This window comes from Cibotium barometz, chromosome 52 (assembly GCF_041138505.1).
Source record: "Cibotium barometz isolate CiBa-2024 chromosome 52, ASM4113850v1, whole genome shotgun sequence".
Classification (NCBI taxonomy): domain Eukaryota; kingdom Viridiplantae; phylum Streptophyta; class Polypodiopsida; order Cyatheales; family Cibotiaceae; genus Cibotium; species Cibotium barometz.
Genome location: NC_141097.1, coordinates 17,912,468 through 17,928,195, shown reverse-complemented (window position 1 = coordinate 17,928,195; position 15,728 = coordinate 17,912,468). Strand labels below are relative to the sequence as shown.

Sequence of the window (15,728 nt, the reverse complement as noted above, 5' to 3'; positions counted from 1 at the left end):
TCATTAGCCGAGGGTATTTTACCTGGAAAAAAGATGATGACTGCAGTTTGAGAGAGCTTCTTCAGAGGATGCACAAGAGAAGGCAACTTCATCTTGTAGGTGAGTTCCAGAGCAGGCAATATCCATTCTCTTCTACTTTGTTGAAAATCCTCATTCAACATATCAAACACATAGGAAGCATCTTCAGATGAAGGAGCTATGGGGGGCAGAGTTTCCCTTAATTGTCTTTTAGGTTCAGGAGAAAGTGCTCTCTTGACATAATACTTGCTTGTTTCTGCCATCGAGACTATTCGATTCAGCAGAAAGACATAGATCAGAAAAAAGGGGACAGCTCTATTGGAATACTATCTTACACAGAAGGGAAAATAGTGACCTGTAGCGAGGCGCACACACACACACACACCCGCGCGCGCGCGCACACACACACACACACACTCCTATACACGCGCACAGGTCGCGGAAGAGAGGAAGAAGAGCAGATTGATGATGAGAAAACAATGCATCTGGGAACCCTCAGAAGGTCACGAAGATTACTGCATGGCCGACACAGTCCAGGAAGGAAGCCCGATACAGACCAGGGACAAGCGCCTCACCACACGTGCTCACCCAAAAGGGGCGAGCAGGTCGAGGGAGCAGGCGAGCAGGTCATCGGCGGCCCAGGAGCGCACTCGTTCCACCATCATACTTGATTCACACACACACACACACACACACACTTGGAAGGCGACAAGTTGCAGGCAGGTGACGTGCAAAAATAAGAGGCCGGTGCTGCGAAGGCAGTGAAAAACGACCAACAGTTGGTGCTGCAGAGGCAGCGAAGGGGGCAGGGCGGCTGGCACTGCAGAAGCAACAAACGACGGCAGAAGCAGTAGACAGCAGGCGGCGCTGCGCAGGCTCCTCGCTCTCTCTCACGCTCACTAACCCCACACACACATATATACACACACGCTTTTTTTTTTTGGGTAATATCCAGTGCAGTATATTTATATGCTCATAAATTTACATGATGAGAGGTCTCCGAAATGGAGAGTATCCCAAAGATCAGAAACATAAAAAGAAAAGCTCTATGCAAGAAGCATCCATATCACCCTCATGGCAGGCATCATATAAGGATTGCCGTAATGAGGCTCGGAAAGATTCATATGACTTTTGAATCTGCCGACCCAAGTATGCCAAATTATGCTCACTCCAGATTGTCCAAAGAGCCCAATATCTCACCCAAGAGAGAAATAGTGAGTATTGAGACAAAGACCTCATAAATCTGCCAAAGAGCCAGAAATGTTTCCCAAATCTGTGACTCGGGAAACGGAGCCGAAGATAATCTGAAATTCTCCTGAGGAGGATCCTAGAACACGGGCAGTGCCAAAGCAAATGAAGAACAGTCTCTGAAGGAGCCTGACATCTTAAACATGTGGATGGTGCAATGCGACGTTTAGCAAGTGTGACCCCCACTGACAATGTGCCTGTCATACATCTCCAAAGAAAAAGTCTTTGTTTCAATGGCATTTTACACTTCCATAACATCCCGAGATTCTTCCGCCACCATGAGAGGGGTTTCCTTATATGCCACAGAGAATTAGCATGTTGCTGAATCCATGGAGCAGGCTGAAGAAGCCTGTAAGCTTTGATGGAGGTTAAGGCGAGAAGAGGAACAGGATGAGTGCATGTAGCAGAGGGTTGTAATTGCCAATCCGTAAGCCTGTCTGTGTCAGCCACAGGAGGAACAGGTAGAAAAGGATGTAATAAATCAGCAATTTTCTTCCATATAGACCTATGATGCATTCCCAATGCATAGGAAGCAGTGGCCTGAGGAAAAGATAAGACATAGCCCTGATCATCTACCACATCATGTATGTATCTAATTCCCAATTTCATGAGATTGTATGCCCGAACAGGTTCCTGCAAAGCGAGTGGAATGTCAAAGATGGCACTCCAATGAATACTTTCTTTCCTCATTGAGTTTGTTCCTGAGCAATTATCAGGAGCCCATTTTACCTTAGAAAGTACCTGTTTCCAGTCAAGTATCAGAGCAGTAGAGAAAGGACAGCCAGGTATCTTCCCTACAAATCTCCCAATGACAACCTCCCAATGATCAGTAATCCAATGACCATAAGCACAAGTCCTCATGTTGACACACATGGATGCTAGCATACAAGTCCATGGCTGTTGTTGACGGAAAAAAGTATGCAGCATAGTCGCCTTCCTTGCAAGTACATGATATCTTATATTGAGGGCAAGTCCACCATGCATCCTAGGAGAGCACACCATTTCCATCTTCATCAGTCTTTCACAGCAGTTTTTGTCCTCCATAACATCTCCATAGCTTGAGACATAAAGGCTGAAATATCCCTGGAGGACCAATAAACAAAGGCAAATAGAACTGGACATAGGACATTACAATGGACTGTACTATTCTGAGCCTGACATGAAGAGGCCAAGTAGAAATCTTCCAGTATTCCAGTTTATGTTGAAGTCTTTGGAAGATCCATTTTAGCTGCTGCTTCCTGGTGATATGCCATCCTATGGGATATCCCAAATGCCTGACTACATCTTTGGAATGCACCACCTGACCGGGCCAAAGAATAGAATACCAGTCACATTGTGTCAGGGGAAGTAATTTAGATTTGTCAAAATTGACATGCAATCCCGCTGCCAAGCCGTACAATGCAAGAGTGGTCATAAGCATTTGAACTTCCCGAGAAGAATTCTGTGGCATAAAGAAGGAATCATCAGCATATGCTTGTGCCAAAAAAGATGCAGCTCCAGGGATTTTAAGACCACTCATCTGTCCCGTGTTTGTAAGATGATCAAGATACATTAAAAGGGGATGGGTCGCAATGGCATATAAGAGAGCACTAAGAGGACAGTCCCGTCTAACTGATCGACCCAATGTCCATGACCGAGACAGATGACCTCCAAGAATGCACTGAGAAGTAGAGCCAAAATAAAGCCAGTAAACTGCATTTGCCATCTTGGGACCAAAACCCAACTTGGTCATGATTTGAGAGATAAAATCCCATTGAACAGTGTCAAATGCCTTAGCGATATCCACGTGCAATATAAGCACATCTTGATGCGTATACTTTGCATATTCAATTGCAGTCAAGGCATTGGATATATTGTCATGGATTTGTCTTCGCGGCACAAACCCATACTGATGAGGATGAAGTCCAGCATCCAGTATCCTGTGAAGCCTATGCACAATCATTTTGGTAATGAGTTTGTAAACTACAGGCATCAAAGTAATAGGCCTCCAATCTGACATATGGTCACACAGATGTTTTTTGGGCACAAGTTTGACTATGCCATGCTTCCAAGAGTGCGGCAACTGATTTTCTTGCCAGGCAATATTGATCGTTTGCAAGAGGACTTCTTTCAAATCATCCCAAAAAGAAATATAAAATTCCACCGTAAGGCCATCCCAGCCAGGGGACTTGTATTTGCTGAGGTGGAACAATGCATTATCAAGTTCTGTGTTAGTAAAAGGTCTCTCCAAGGTAAGAGCTTCATCCATTTCCACTATTCCAGAAACATATTGGAGAAATTCAGTCCTAGCCTCAGTCATTTGATTTGATGGGGAATCAGGAGCGGAGAATAATTTCTGGAAATAATTCTGGCATTCATCTTGGAGATCAGAGAAAGAGTGTGTCCAAGAGCCATCTAGCTTCCTTACCCTTAGGCATGAGTTTTTCTTTCGAGTGGCATGCAAGCCCTGAAAAAAGGCTTTTGATGAGCAGTCCTTATCCATGAGGGGCTTCATTCTTGCCCTAATCTGCCATTTGTGCAATTTCCTCTGATCATTAACAGTGAATTTAAACTGAGCATGTGAAAGGGAATCCTTTTCTGAATCAGAGAGAGGCCTTAACTGAGAAAATTCAGTCAATTGTTGTGTTGTCCTTTTTGCCCATTTTACCTCATTTCTCCATTCAGTCATATGCCAGTTGCCATACTCCCTAATGACATTCTGCATACGAGAGACAAAGCTGTCCCAAGCATAATTCATGTCCTCTTGGGCATGCAAAGGCAAGGGATGAATTGCAAGTCTGATCATTTGCTGGAAATAGTGATGTCGGAAATAAGCCTGATTAACATGCAATAATCTACTGGAGAGGGGTGGCAAATCATCCAGAGGCATGCCAAGCTGTAAATTCATCCACAACGGAGCATGATCTGACAAGCCCAATGAGAAATCTATAAGGAGATGAGGGCTAAAATCTGCAAATTGTTGAGGGTAAAACAAATACCTACACACACACACAGGGATGTACAACGCAGCACACACAGGGGCGAGTGAACACACTCAGCTGCACAGAGAAGACTCCCGCTGTCGCTGGACAGATTCTTTCATGTGGTCGCCGGCTTTATCCTGCTCAGTCCAAGACAGTTCTTCTGAGCGGCGAACAGACGTCCGATCGAGAGGGAACTACGAACCACACACACGACACACTTGCAAACACACACACACACACACACATACGTACTCACGCATTGCACTGCATGTACACATGCATATATACATACCTGTATGTGTATGCATGTACACATGCATATATACATACCTGTATGTGTATGTATGTACACACACACCCACATATCATCCACCCCCCCCCCCCAACACACACACACGCAACGGGAATATGCCGTATGTTTACCCTTATCATTTTTTTGCTAATGATTGGAGGAGCCTTAATTTCTACTGGCTAAACCCCAGCTAATTTTCTTGGCTCTGCCCCAAAATAATTCACACAGTAATTGACCATTAAAATGTGGCCGAGGTTGAAAAACATTGCGATTCACAGTAGACCTTTTACAGGTTCTGGCTGTTGTGACATGAAGACTTTGCGGTTTCGTGAAAAAAAAAAGTTTTGGTTTGAAAGAAAAAGTCTAGATCTACAAATGAAATCACAGTACTAACATCTGTCTATCTTGGGCAGGAAAACTGCATGCTGCAGTCTGAAGTGGTGGGTTTATATAACAGTAATCTCTTCTTTTCAGGTGAGCTTTCCAGTGGTGCGGGTGGAATTGCAAGTTGCAGGCCAAAAACACAGGAACCCAAACCTGACACAGGTTAGTTTTAAAAGAAATACTAATCTTTGACTCAAATCTTAGTATCAAGTATGAGCTTGATGGAATCAAATTCTTTTACAGATGGGACCAATGCTAGTAACTCATTGGGGCCTTAGTGGGCCTGTTGTCTTACGCTTGTCAGCTTGGGCAGCAAGGGATTTGTTCTCTGCTGAATATCAAGGTACTGGAAAATTGAAGGGTTTCCCTTGAAGAAGATCTTTCTTTTGTTGTGGAAAGTGGTGCACATGTTTTGACTTTTAATCAGATGCAGGAATGCTATGGGTGGACTTTGAGCCAAAGCTAAGCCTGGATGAGGTTACAGGAATCTTAAATGGGCAACGGAAACATGCTCTGGTAAGTGGCCTTTGTTCTCTTAACGGCAGTTAGAAAACTATTAGGTGGAAAATATATCCCCTCTCTCTCTCTCTCTCTCTCTCTCTCTCTCTCTGCCCCAAAACACACCCCCCCCCCATCTCTCTCTCTCTATAGCGTAACCCCCCCTCACTATATTCACACCCTATAAGGGTTTCTGTTTACCTTCCAGATCCAGTTTCATTTTCTAGGTGCCAGTAGTATCATCTTTATTTTTCATTTTCTGGGTTTTTTTATCCAGACATTGTATCAGATCCACCATGATGTAACTTTTGGTCTCATAGGTCATTATGGCCTTTTGAAGACGTTAATATAACATTTCATTTCTCTCTCTCTCTCTCTCTCTCTCTCTCTCTCTCTCTCTCTCTCGCGTATGATCATCTTGTCTCTTAACATAATCGCTATTGTATATCTAGCTAGTTTTCCATGATCTAGTTATCTCATAGAACTATTGTAACACAGTTTTGGTTTCATAGACCCTCGGGGTATGTTGTAGACGTTCCATAGAACGTTCTTTTTCTCTTGGTGCTCTTTTTAATTGCAGAAACGGCAGCTGGGAAGTTTCTCACCAAGCGAGCTATCATTGGTTCGCAGATTTTGGGAGTATCTTCTCTCACGAGTGGCAAGTGTTGCTCCGCCTGCAGTAATCCTATTCTTTGAGTTTCTCAATGTTGACCTTGAATGTATGCACCTTTTGCACAAATTGCCCTCATATTCAATCCTAACAGCCTTGTCTTGATCTTATGCATATCCCTTTTTCAGGATATAGATCCATTGGATGTGTGGGCTACCCTTACCAATGCTTCTGTACAGAAACTTGCAGCCATGGTAAAGCGATGCCCATTTCCTGTATGTGGCAAGGTAATGCTTCGCAATCACTGTCGTGAACGCAGGATAATTCATGTGTGATTTCTTTCAATTATGTGCTTGGTCATAGTGAAGAAATCATTACTGACAATTACCTATCCTGATCTCAAAAGGGAGAATTCAAAGACGAATTTGTGACATCTGGAGGAGTCCCACTTCTGGAGGTTGTATCTTACCCCTAACCTTTGAAAAAAGATAGGGTTTGAAAGATACAATGACAATACTCTGTTTTTAGGCATTATGCTTTGCTTTTTTTCTTCTTTTTTGGGACTAGGCAATTGGTGTGTGGTAACTCTGTAAGATGGCTTTTATTGTAGTGAACAAAATGTCTTGTTGGGTTGGTGAACCACACATGTGCAAGCGGCTATGGTATTAACATGTGCATCTATGCTTCTTTGAATGTATCCTTTGAAAAGTGCAGATAGATTTGAAAACAATGGAGAGTAGACTACACCCTCGGTTATATTTTGCTGGAGAGGTTGGTTTGCCACTTTAGCACATAAACAAAGTGTCTATTTTTAAAATCTGAGATTGATCCACAATGGATTCCCAGTGTCATCTTTTTTTACTTCTGCTGCCAGGTCCTAAACGTTGATGGTGTCACTGGCGGGTTCAACTTCCAAGTATGTTTTTCTTAAATCAAGTTCTTTTTGAGCTGTTTTTGTGTATCTTATACTATCCCCTCCTCAGATGAGGTTTAATGAGGCTTCCTCTGATGGGCCTTGAAGAATGCATGGACGGGAGGATATATTGCTGGAACAAGTGTTGGATTACAAGTGCAGAGAAACTCCTGAAAACTGCAACTATAAATGCTGACAACACCATGTATCAGGAGGATGTATTGCTGGAACAAGTGTTGGATTACAAGTGCAGAGAAACTCCTGAAAACTGCAGCTATAAATGCTGACAACACCATGTATCATCTTCATGGAGAGGTTTACTTAAAAATGCAACACATAAGGTCTTCAAGGTGGTGCATAAGGGTCAAATGTCCATTAGACTTTATTCATTACTTTGCATGGCACAGCAGCATGCATGCTATGCTAGCTACCCACTCAGCATGCCATGTTCCTTGCTTATCTTGAATAATTGTTCCAATTTTGCAAACTAGTAGTATTTGGCACACCGATTCAAAACATCAGATACATGGTTTTGCATAGGACGTGTCGTGTATCATTTAGCATCCTTATTGTGAAGGTGGAAGCACCGTAGTGTGCATCATTTCTAAGGTTATGTTTGGATCTCTGATTGAGCAAAACTTGGTGGTATGCCAATTTACCATATTAAATTGAATCTCAGTATCCTAAGAGTTTCTTCAAAACCTTTCCCTAAGTGTGCCAAGGTCTCAATTGTAAATGTTGCACTTGATTGTGCCAAGTACTTTTGAACACATCAAGCTTTGAAACAATTGAATTTCCCTTTGAAATTAGCAAAATGATCTATATTATATACCAAAGAAATGTGATGTATATTATATTGTCCCGTGCATGATTTGTTGAAAAATCAATTACTTTGGATATCACAAAGCATGTGCCAGTGTTGAACAAGAGATTCCTCCCAGGTATCTTGGCTATTGCATTTCCATATCTCTTGCAATTGTTCTCTCCATGTTCTAGATCTCCTTGCTGGTATATTTCTCAAGGTATAGTGTGTATAAACCTTTCTATTTCTTGTGAAATGGTTAAAATTCCTTAATTTTTGGTGACAATGCATTTATTCCACCATTCAGTATCCTCATGTCTTAACATATTGCTCAGATATGTCAATCAAGTTCAACACCTTTGTTTTCACTATTCTGCATTGTAAATCAGTCAGCCCAACAGAGACTTGATTAAAAATAAGGTATGTTTGATCCATGGCCTTCTTGGGCTCATTTTCTTGTGCATCCCTTTCCATCCTGAGTGTTCTATTTGTAATCTTTATATCTTCTTAATCTTAGGCCCTTTCTACTCTTTTAAGTTTACACAAATATAAGAAAGTGCTATTTTCAGTCTTTTAGGTATGAACAATATATAAAGTGATATTTTCTTAGTATTGTGACTAGAAATGGTACATAGTGGCCTACTAGACTCCATATTCACTCTTCTCTTTCTTGACCTCATTTTATAAAGGTGAGAGTCTCCTATAGTTGGAGAATTTTGAAAGCTTTATAGCACAACAATTTTGTACTCATATTTGTCACTTAGTGGAGGTCTCAAAGGGCAATGAGTTGCCCATAGAGGTACGAGTTATGTTCTTCGCAATTCATCCCAAGTTAGATGCCATCAATATTTTGATAGCTTTAGGTCTAGGTTTCCATAAACAACTCTATTGACAAAAAGAACTTCCCACAACAGGCTTGACTTCGAGGGAGACTTCTTTCTTCTTTGAACATAGCTTGATTGTTTCTTCTTCAAGTGTAGAGGGTGTCACTTGTCTAGTATCACTAACTCCCTTGAACGTGATGCTTCAATTTGACTATCAATTCCCTCTTCAAATTCCAATCAAGCTGAAAGATGTTTGACTTCATCATCATCTTCTTCTCTTGTTCTGAAATATGAAATAAGAAATAGCTTCTTCTTATCGTTCTTAACAAAAAAAAACTCCGTAGCTTCCATAGAAATGAAGAGAAAGCATGGAGGACTGTCTTCGTCTTCAATCTTTTATTATTCTTCTTCTTGCACAAAGAAAAAAAATGTTACTATTTTTCTTTTTCTTCAATAAGAGAGAATGAGTTAGACAACATGAGAAAAAGTATCTCTCTCTCTCTCTCTCTCTCATGATAAATGAACACATTCCAAAAGGAGGTTCACATCATAAAAGAGGGAGTGAGAGATGAGGCTCCATTGCCATTTCAAAAAAAGGAGATTCACATCACAAGAGACTCGTGAGAGTGCACTTCATTGGTGGGTACATTAAGAGATTCTACTCACTCATTGCCATTTCAAAAAAAGGAGATTCACATCACAAGAGACTTGTGAGAGTGCACATCATTGGTGGGTACATTAAGAGATTCTACTCACTCATTGACACCCCTTGGACACTTTGAGTTGCCTCAAAATCAAGCTAAAAAGCTCTTGGCATGCAAGGCCAATGCCAAGGCCTTGGTCTCCACACAAGGTATCACTCCCACAAACTTGCATGTTAAAATTTGGGGTTGCTAATGTTCTTATAATATGTGTACATGTACACTTGTATTATATAGATTGCCTGGTAGTAATTGTATGTAGTAAGTCCGTATTAGCATTGAAGCTGTGTGCACTATGCACAAAGTGTTTTGAGTGCTTCCTTGAGGTTGTGGGATTGAATCTTCTCAGACGATACTGTAATTGTATGTAGTAAGGCCGTATTGGCATTGAAGCTGTGTGCACTATGCACAAAGTGTTTTGAGTGCTTCCTTGAGGTTGTGGGATTGAATCTTCTGAGATGATACTGTGAAGCACACAGTAATAGGTTGTGTGTGCGCGCTCTAAAAAGAAGAAGAAGATATGAATTTTTGTAGTTGAGAAAAACATCTTGCTTTTTTTTTTCTTTTTTTCTTTCTTTTTTAAGGAAAAGACTTAGAAAGCTATCTTTAGCTGGTCTGTTTGTTGAAAAACCCATGGAAGCCTAGCCTTGTGTAGGCCAACACAATCCATAGTGGGTACTTTTCTTACAGAAATTCAGAAACTGACCTACAACAAAACGACTTCTTTTTGTTTCCAAAAAAAATCATATGGAGGTCTCAGAAACTATCCACTCAGCCACAGAGAGAGAGGGAGGGAGGGAGAGAGAGAGAGAGAGAGAGAGAACTAGACATACAGTCCTCCTAGTATGCTGCTTTCCCTCTACAAAAAGAAAGAGAGATCCATTGTCTTCCTCTCCCCCCTTTACCCTCCTGCGCATTTCTCTGTGCGGAGCCCAAGTGCCCACATTAAAATAGAGCTTGCATGGCCTTTACAGGGAGACAGAGCGACAGAGAGTGTGCCCCTATGTGGGCTGGGTAGAGATTACTACGCCATTCGCAGATCTGTGAAGCAGCAGCATCAACCGGCCATCATCAAGAGGTGTTCTCTCTCTCCCTCTGCCCCTGCCCCAACTGCTCAATAATCCCTCAATGGAATCTGCAACTCCCACATCTTCTATATCAGAAGCATAAACCCTAATCCTAATTTCCCAACCCTAGCCCTATCCCTAACTTTCCCTCCTAATCTGCAACTCCCACATCTTCTATACCAGAAGCATAAACCCTAACCCTAATTTCAGCAACCCTAGCCCTATCCCTAACTTACCCTCCTCCCCCTCCTGCACCAAGTTTTTTTTCTCAACCACTGCAATCTCTATACCTCCAACTCCTACTTGGAATACATTCCTGACAAAGATACAATTGCACTTCTCTCAAAGAGGATGATCCATTTGCATGGGGCTCAGTCAATGATGTTGCTAGCTACAGAAGCTGTCAGAGCACATGCACCATCTGCTGTGATATCATGATTCATGTTGTATAGTATTATGATACATGTTGTATAGTTTGCTATGAAGTTTGTTGCCTTTTCTCTTTGCACACAGCACTGACAGCAGTGTTTGGGAAAGGTGTGCCCACCACTGTTTTTAATAATAGCAAAAATAGTGTAAAGTTTACAAATTGTATGCCTTTTTGGTTAGTGGGAAGGTGGATTACTCCATCGGCTCACAACCAACCCCCGGGTTCGATGCCAGTGAGCTACGCGACAAATTGTATGCCTTTTTCTTTCAGGGATTTTAAAACTCCCACTTAGTGGGGATGCTAAAAGTGGCAAACATAGTCTAAACTTTACAAATTGTATTCCTTTTCCTTTCCAATTTCAGAATTTTGGAAGAAAAGAAGAAAGAAGCTGTATGCTTTATGTGAGGATGTGTGCTAGGGTTGAAGATTGAGTTGGAAGTGAAGAAAAGGATCAAAAGCTAGAAATCAATTGATTGCTACACATGATAAAAATTTACTAAGAAGAATTTGGTTAGTAAACACAAAAGAAGAATACATACATGATTCCTGATTAGAAAGCCAATAAGTATTATTAAGATACATGAATAAATACGAAATAGAAAAATAAAAGTTGAATCTAAATCCTAAACCAAAAATAATCACATTATCCTAACCCAAAGCAATAAGAAAAAGATCATGCATACATGATATTAGAAGAAGAAGAGAAGGATGAGTAGGAAAAAGAAGCTTAGAGCTTGTTTCTACAAGAAAATAAAACTTGTGTGTTTATACAAATAGCAAAACCCTCCACAAGGTAAAGAACTTAATTCAAGAGAGATGGAGAATAATATTGAATTATTGTTGCAAACTAAATTACAAATTGATGGCATCTACCTACCACAATGAGTTTTGATGCATAATCTAGTTAAATTCTGCAATAGAGGATGTCATGTACTAGCAAGGGTACTAGTAGCAAAATACAGTGAAGATAGATCTCAAGGGATGATTTCAGTATGACATAAAAGGTTGCCAAATGCATCTATATATTTGGCCGTATCGTAGGTCAGTCTAGCTTGACCACATACTACTATGAGTGAGGTCCAAATGGATCAAATTGTCACATTATCTGAATGGAAAAATATTAAACTAAACAAAAGATTGTATGTTTTGGCATAGCTTTCAAGACCATTTGAGATCGTCCAGGCACTTGTTTGGGCCTCACAACCCAAGGATAGGGTATCTCCTCCAAAACAAAAATGCACAAACCCAAGGTCTTTCATTTCAAATTATAAGCTTAATAACTCCTTCATCTACAAGACCTTCTCCTCATGGTTCCTGCCAAAATAAGGTTTTATGCACACATAAAAGGACTATGTTTATGTACCTACCTTGCTCAGAGAAAATATACAAATTTGCATTGATGGGCTTTTAGAAAGAGAAATTCTCATGAACTAAGTGTTAATCCATTGATAGAAAGTTTGATGGGCTTTTAGAAAGAGAAATACTCATAAACTAAGTGCCACCATGCGTTGGTATACCAAGCTCAAGGAGCTTGTTTAACCTATAATATCTTCCAAAGTGCACACACACTTTACCTTGTGAATAGAGAGATCATCACAACACTCGGCATTTATTTTGTTAAGTTTTTTTTAAAAACGTAGACTTCACATAATTCTCATGAAACCACGTTTGGTCAATCTAGTTGTGGGGATGAATGTCTCCTGAAAGTCAAATTCTAAAATTTTTCCCTTACAAAAGATAAGCTTGGGGGAATCAAAGATAGGAGGGGCCCCTTTGGACTATTTATGTCCTTTCATCTTCCATACTTTTCCTTGCATGTGGGATAATTTGGTACCTATTCTACCTTTTCTAATTTTGAACCATCCATGCAAGATTTACACCTCGAACACACCCCCCTCCCCTGCAAATAAGCACAGAGGGAAGTGGCATGGGATGATGAACCTAGGGTGTCTTTTGTACCACCTTCCTCTCTCTACTATCATCATTTTTTGAAGTGCTAGTGGCCTCCGTGATACAATGGGGGTTGGCATGGGAGTTGTGAGCTGGACTTGGACCTGTTTCATGGTCACTTTGTTAATCAAAATTTGCATTAAGCTTTGTGCAATTTTATGTGCTTCCACACCATGTGTACTAACCATGTGTACTAAGCAATGGCATCATCAGCATACTGGCAGTTATTATTATCACAAGCTTAATGACTTGCATATTTTTTCTTTCATAGGCATTAGCATAGATACACTTACATGAATAGGCATCTCCACATCAATAGGCATACTTACATTTGGGTAGACGTTAGAGAAGGTGGCATCTCATCCCCAATACACTTGCTTCACCTTTTCCTTACTCCTCCCCTTGGGGCTTGGGTTGTCTCATTTTGTTTCATAGACTATTTGGGTTATCGGGGCATCTTCTTCAGTCTCTTCTCTATTACCTTGTCTTTCTCTATTTGAGCAAGTATTTCCTATATGCTTACTATGAGGGTAGAATACCTCCTCCTCTTGTCCTTATTCCTCTGCTTGGGCTTGGGTTGTCTCACTTTATGTCATAGGTTGTTTAGGTTATTTGGGCATCTGCTTTGGTCTCTTCTCTGTTACCTTGTCTCTCTCTATTTGAGTAAGTATTTCCTATATTCTTACTATGAGGGTAGCTGGCTCTATATGCTTATTATGAGGGCAGTTGGCTATTGTAGTACCTCCTCCTCTGCATCCTCTGCTTACTATGAGGGCAGCTAGATCTTGTAGTACCTCCCCCTTTGGATCCTTATTCCATGATAATGGTGGAGATGATACATCTACTGGTGCTAGGAGTAGTTGTTGACATGGCAAATTGAGATTTGTAAGTAATTAGGGGTTTATTAGCTTACTTCATGGGCTTGGCGATAGTCCTTATAACTGTAGTAGCACAATCATCTTGCTACCCTAGGTGTACTTTCTATAGCTTGTGTAAATCGACCGGATTGGGGAGATGTTCTGAACCTCACTACTTGCAATTTTGCTCTGGCATGTGGGTCTTCAAGGAATAGGAGAGGCATACTTGAGAATGTACCATGTCACTTAGTGCATGTATTGACCCAAGCGTATCTTCTTCTTCTGAGATTTTGATGTTTCCTTATTTTGATTTCTTCTCCCTCAAAACACTTCTTCTTTCAAAGTCAGTGGATGTAGGAACTCATATTTTATAGTAGTGAGGCCATATTTTTTATTTTGAGTTGTTTTCAACACGGGAAAGTGTTAGTGGATGTTAATAAAGGGAGGTTAGTGAGAGCAATGTTGGAAGGTTAAACTCATGTTTTTTTTAAAGGCATGAAAAATCAAACTTATTTTCATAGTGTGAAAAACTAAGTTTTTAAATGGTGAAATTGAAGGTGTGTTTTAGACCTTCTACATGATTAGGGGTTAGTATGATGTGTAAGAGAAGAGAAAACAAGGTGTTGGCTTCTTTTTCCTTAGATCATAACTCGCATGAAAAACTATGAGTTTTTCACAAGCGAGGGATTTAAAAGGGGTTTAGTTAATTGAAATGGGAAATTACTTAGTTGTGCCATAAATTTTGGAGTTGGAAGTTTTCTTGTGATTTTGATATGATGTCAAAAAACCAACTTGGTCTTTCACTGTGAAAAACCAAACTGGTTTTTCATGGGGGCAAGCATCTATCTTTTCTTTGGGTATTTATTAGTGTTGTTAGAGTGTTTTGAGAAGGAACTCATGCATATGAAGAAGGGTGGAATAAACTCATGCATATGAAAGAGAGAATAGGGTTGAGATTTTAAGGGGTTTATATATGCATGTTGGCTTGAGGTGGGCAAACAAGTATCATACTGCCTTAAGGGCATGGGGGGCCTTAACAGTAAAGGTGATGATGAGGATGTTGGTAATGGCGCTAAGAGCTTTGAGAGAGAGAGAGAGAGAGAGAGAGAGAGAGAGAGAGAGAGAGAGAGAGAGAGAGAGAGAGAGAGAGAGAGAGAGAGAGAGAGAGAGAGACGAAGCAAGAAGGTAAATAAAAATCCATATTTTAGGTATAATCAAATGCACAAGGAGGCAAAAATAAAAGCATTAGGCATTTTTGAACTGGTCGACACGTTTCACTTTTTTTCTAGTCCCTAGAAATCAAGCAAGAAGGTAAATAAAAATCCATGGTTCATGTCATAAGTTTGGCTTTTTTGGTGGTCTTGGATGTCAATGTTGAGGTTTACCTTGGTTGGTGCTAGTCAAACCATTTTTCCCAATGGAACTTCTCTGCCACCATCAACCCATGTGAGGTTATCAATTTGGTTTCATCCATTTTTTTGATATCTATTAATCTTTCAACCATTGCATTCTCAGTTAGTCGTTCACTAAATACAAGTCTCAGGCTTAGCACTAAGTATTCCATAGGCAGCATCACTGCATCTACTCCATATGTTAACAATCGAGACGGTGTGTATCCGGTTGCCACTTTTTGTAAGACTTGTGATATGCCCAAAGCACACCGTAAACTTATGTTCTTAGTCGTTTTGGTCACCCCAACGGTCTTTGTAAGGATTGCTCTTGGCTTTGCCATTGGCTTGTGGGTTATATGGTGGACTACCAAGAAACCCTTGAGGAGGCACTCAATAAGCTCGTCGATAAAGCGTGACCCTTGATCACTTACAAGCTCTAATGGGAGTCCAAATTTGGAAATGACTTGCTCATACAAGAATTTAGTAGTGGTACTAGCCCCATCCCATTTGGTAAAATAGTTAGCAAACAAGTTGAACACAAAACAACAACAACTAGGGTGGATCCATTCCAAGTTCTATTTACTAATTCCTTGTTGGATGCTATAGCAAGTCACGAGGTGTATTTAAATTTTCTTAGCTTTGACAGGTATAATCAAGTTTTATGGATCCAAAAGATTGAGAGATGACGGGCTTTGTGATGGAATGGGAAGCAATTGCTTCTAATTTATGATGGAGTCATTGGGATGGATTGGCTTAGCAAGAAGCAGGGACTCAAAAAAG

General features: G+C 40.6%; 1 protein-coding gene across 12 annotated transcripts in view; it reads left to right on the top strand.

Annotated features, from left to right (window-relative positions):
- Positions 1-7,732, top strand: part of LOC147608888 (FAD/NAD(P)-binding oxidoreductase family protein) — a 142,182-nt gene extending 134,450 nt beyond the window's left edge. For 3 of the 12 annotated variants that reach the window (XM_086788069.1, XM_086788066.1, XM_086788063.1), the window contains 9 exons: positions 4,996-5,067; positions 5,149-5,248; positions 5,333-5,421; positions 5,984-6,082; positions 6,202-6,300; positions 6,420-6,470; positions 6,728-6,784; positions 6,888-6,929; positions 7,035-7,732. In XM_086788069.1, the coding sequence (XP_086644195.1) occupies positions 4,996-5,067; positions 5,149-5,248; positions 5,333-5,421; positions 5,984-6,082; positions 6,202-6,300; positions 6,420-6,470; positions 6,728-6,784; positions 6,888-6,929; positions 7,035-7,100 (675 nt within the window). In that variant the 3' untranslated portion in view covers positions 7,101-7,732. Of the gene's footprint in view, positions 1-4,995; positions 5,068-5,148; positions 5,249-5,332; positions 5,422-5,983; positions 6,083-6,201; positions 6,301-6,419; positions 6,471-6,727; positions 6,785-6,887; positions 6,930-6,996 lie in introns of all 12 variants that reach the window. The other 9 variants (XR_015264295.1, XR_015264293.1, XR_015264294.1 and 6 more) reach the window with 9 other exon arrangements.
- The last annotated feature ends 7,996 nt before the right edge of the window (positions 7,733-15,728 follow it).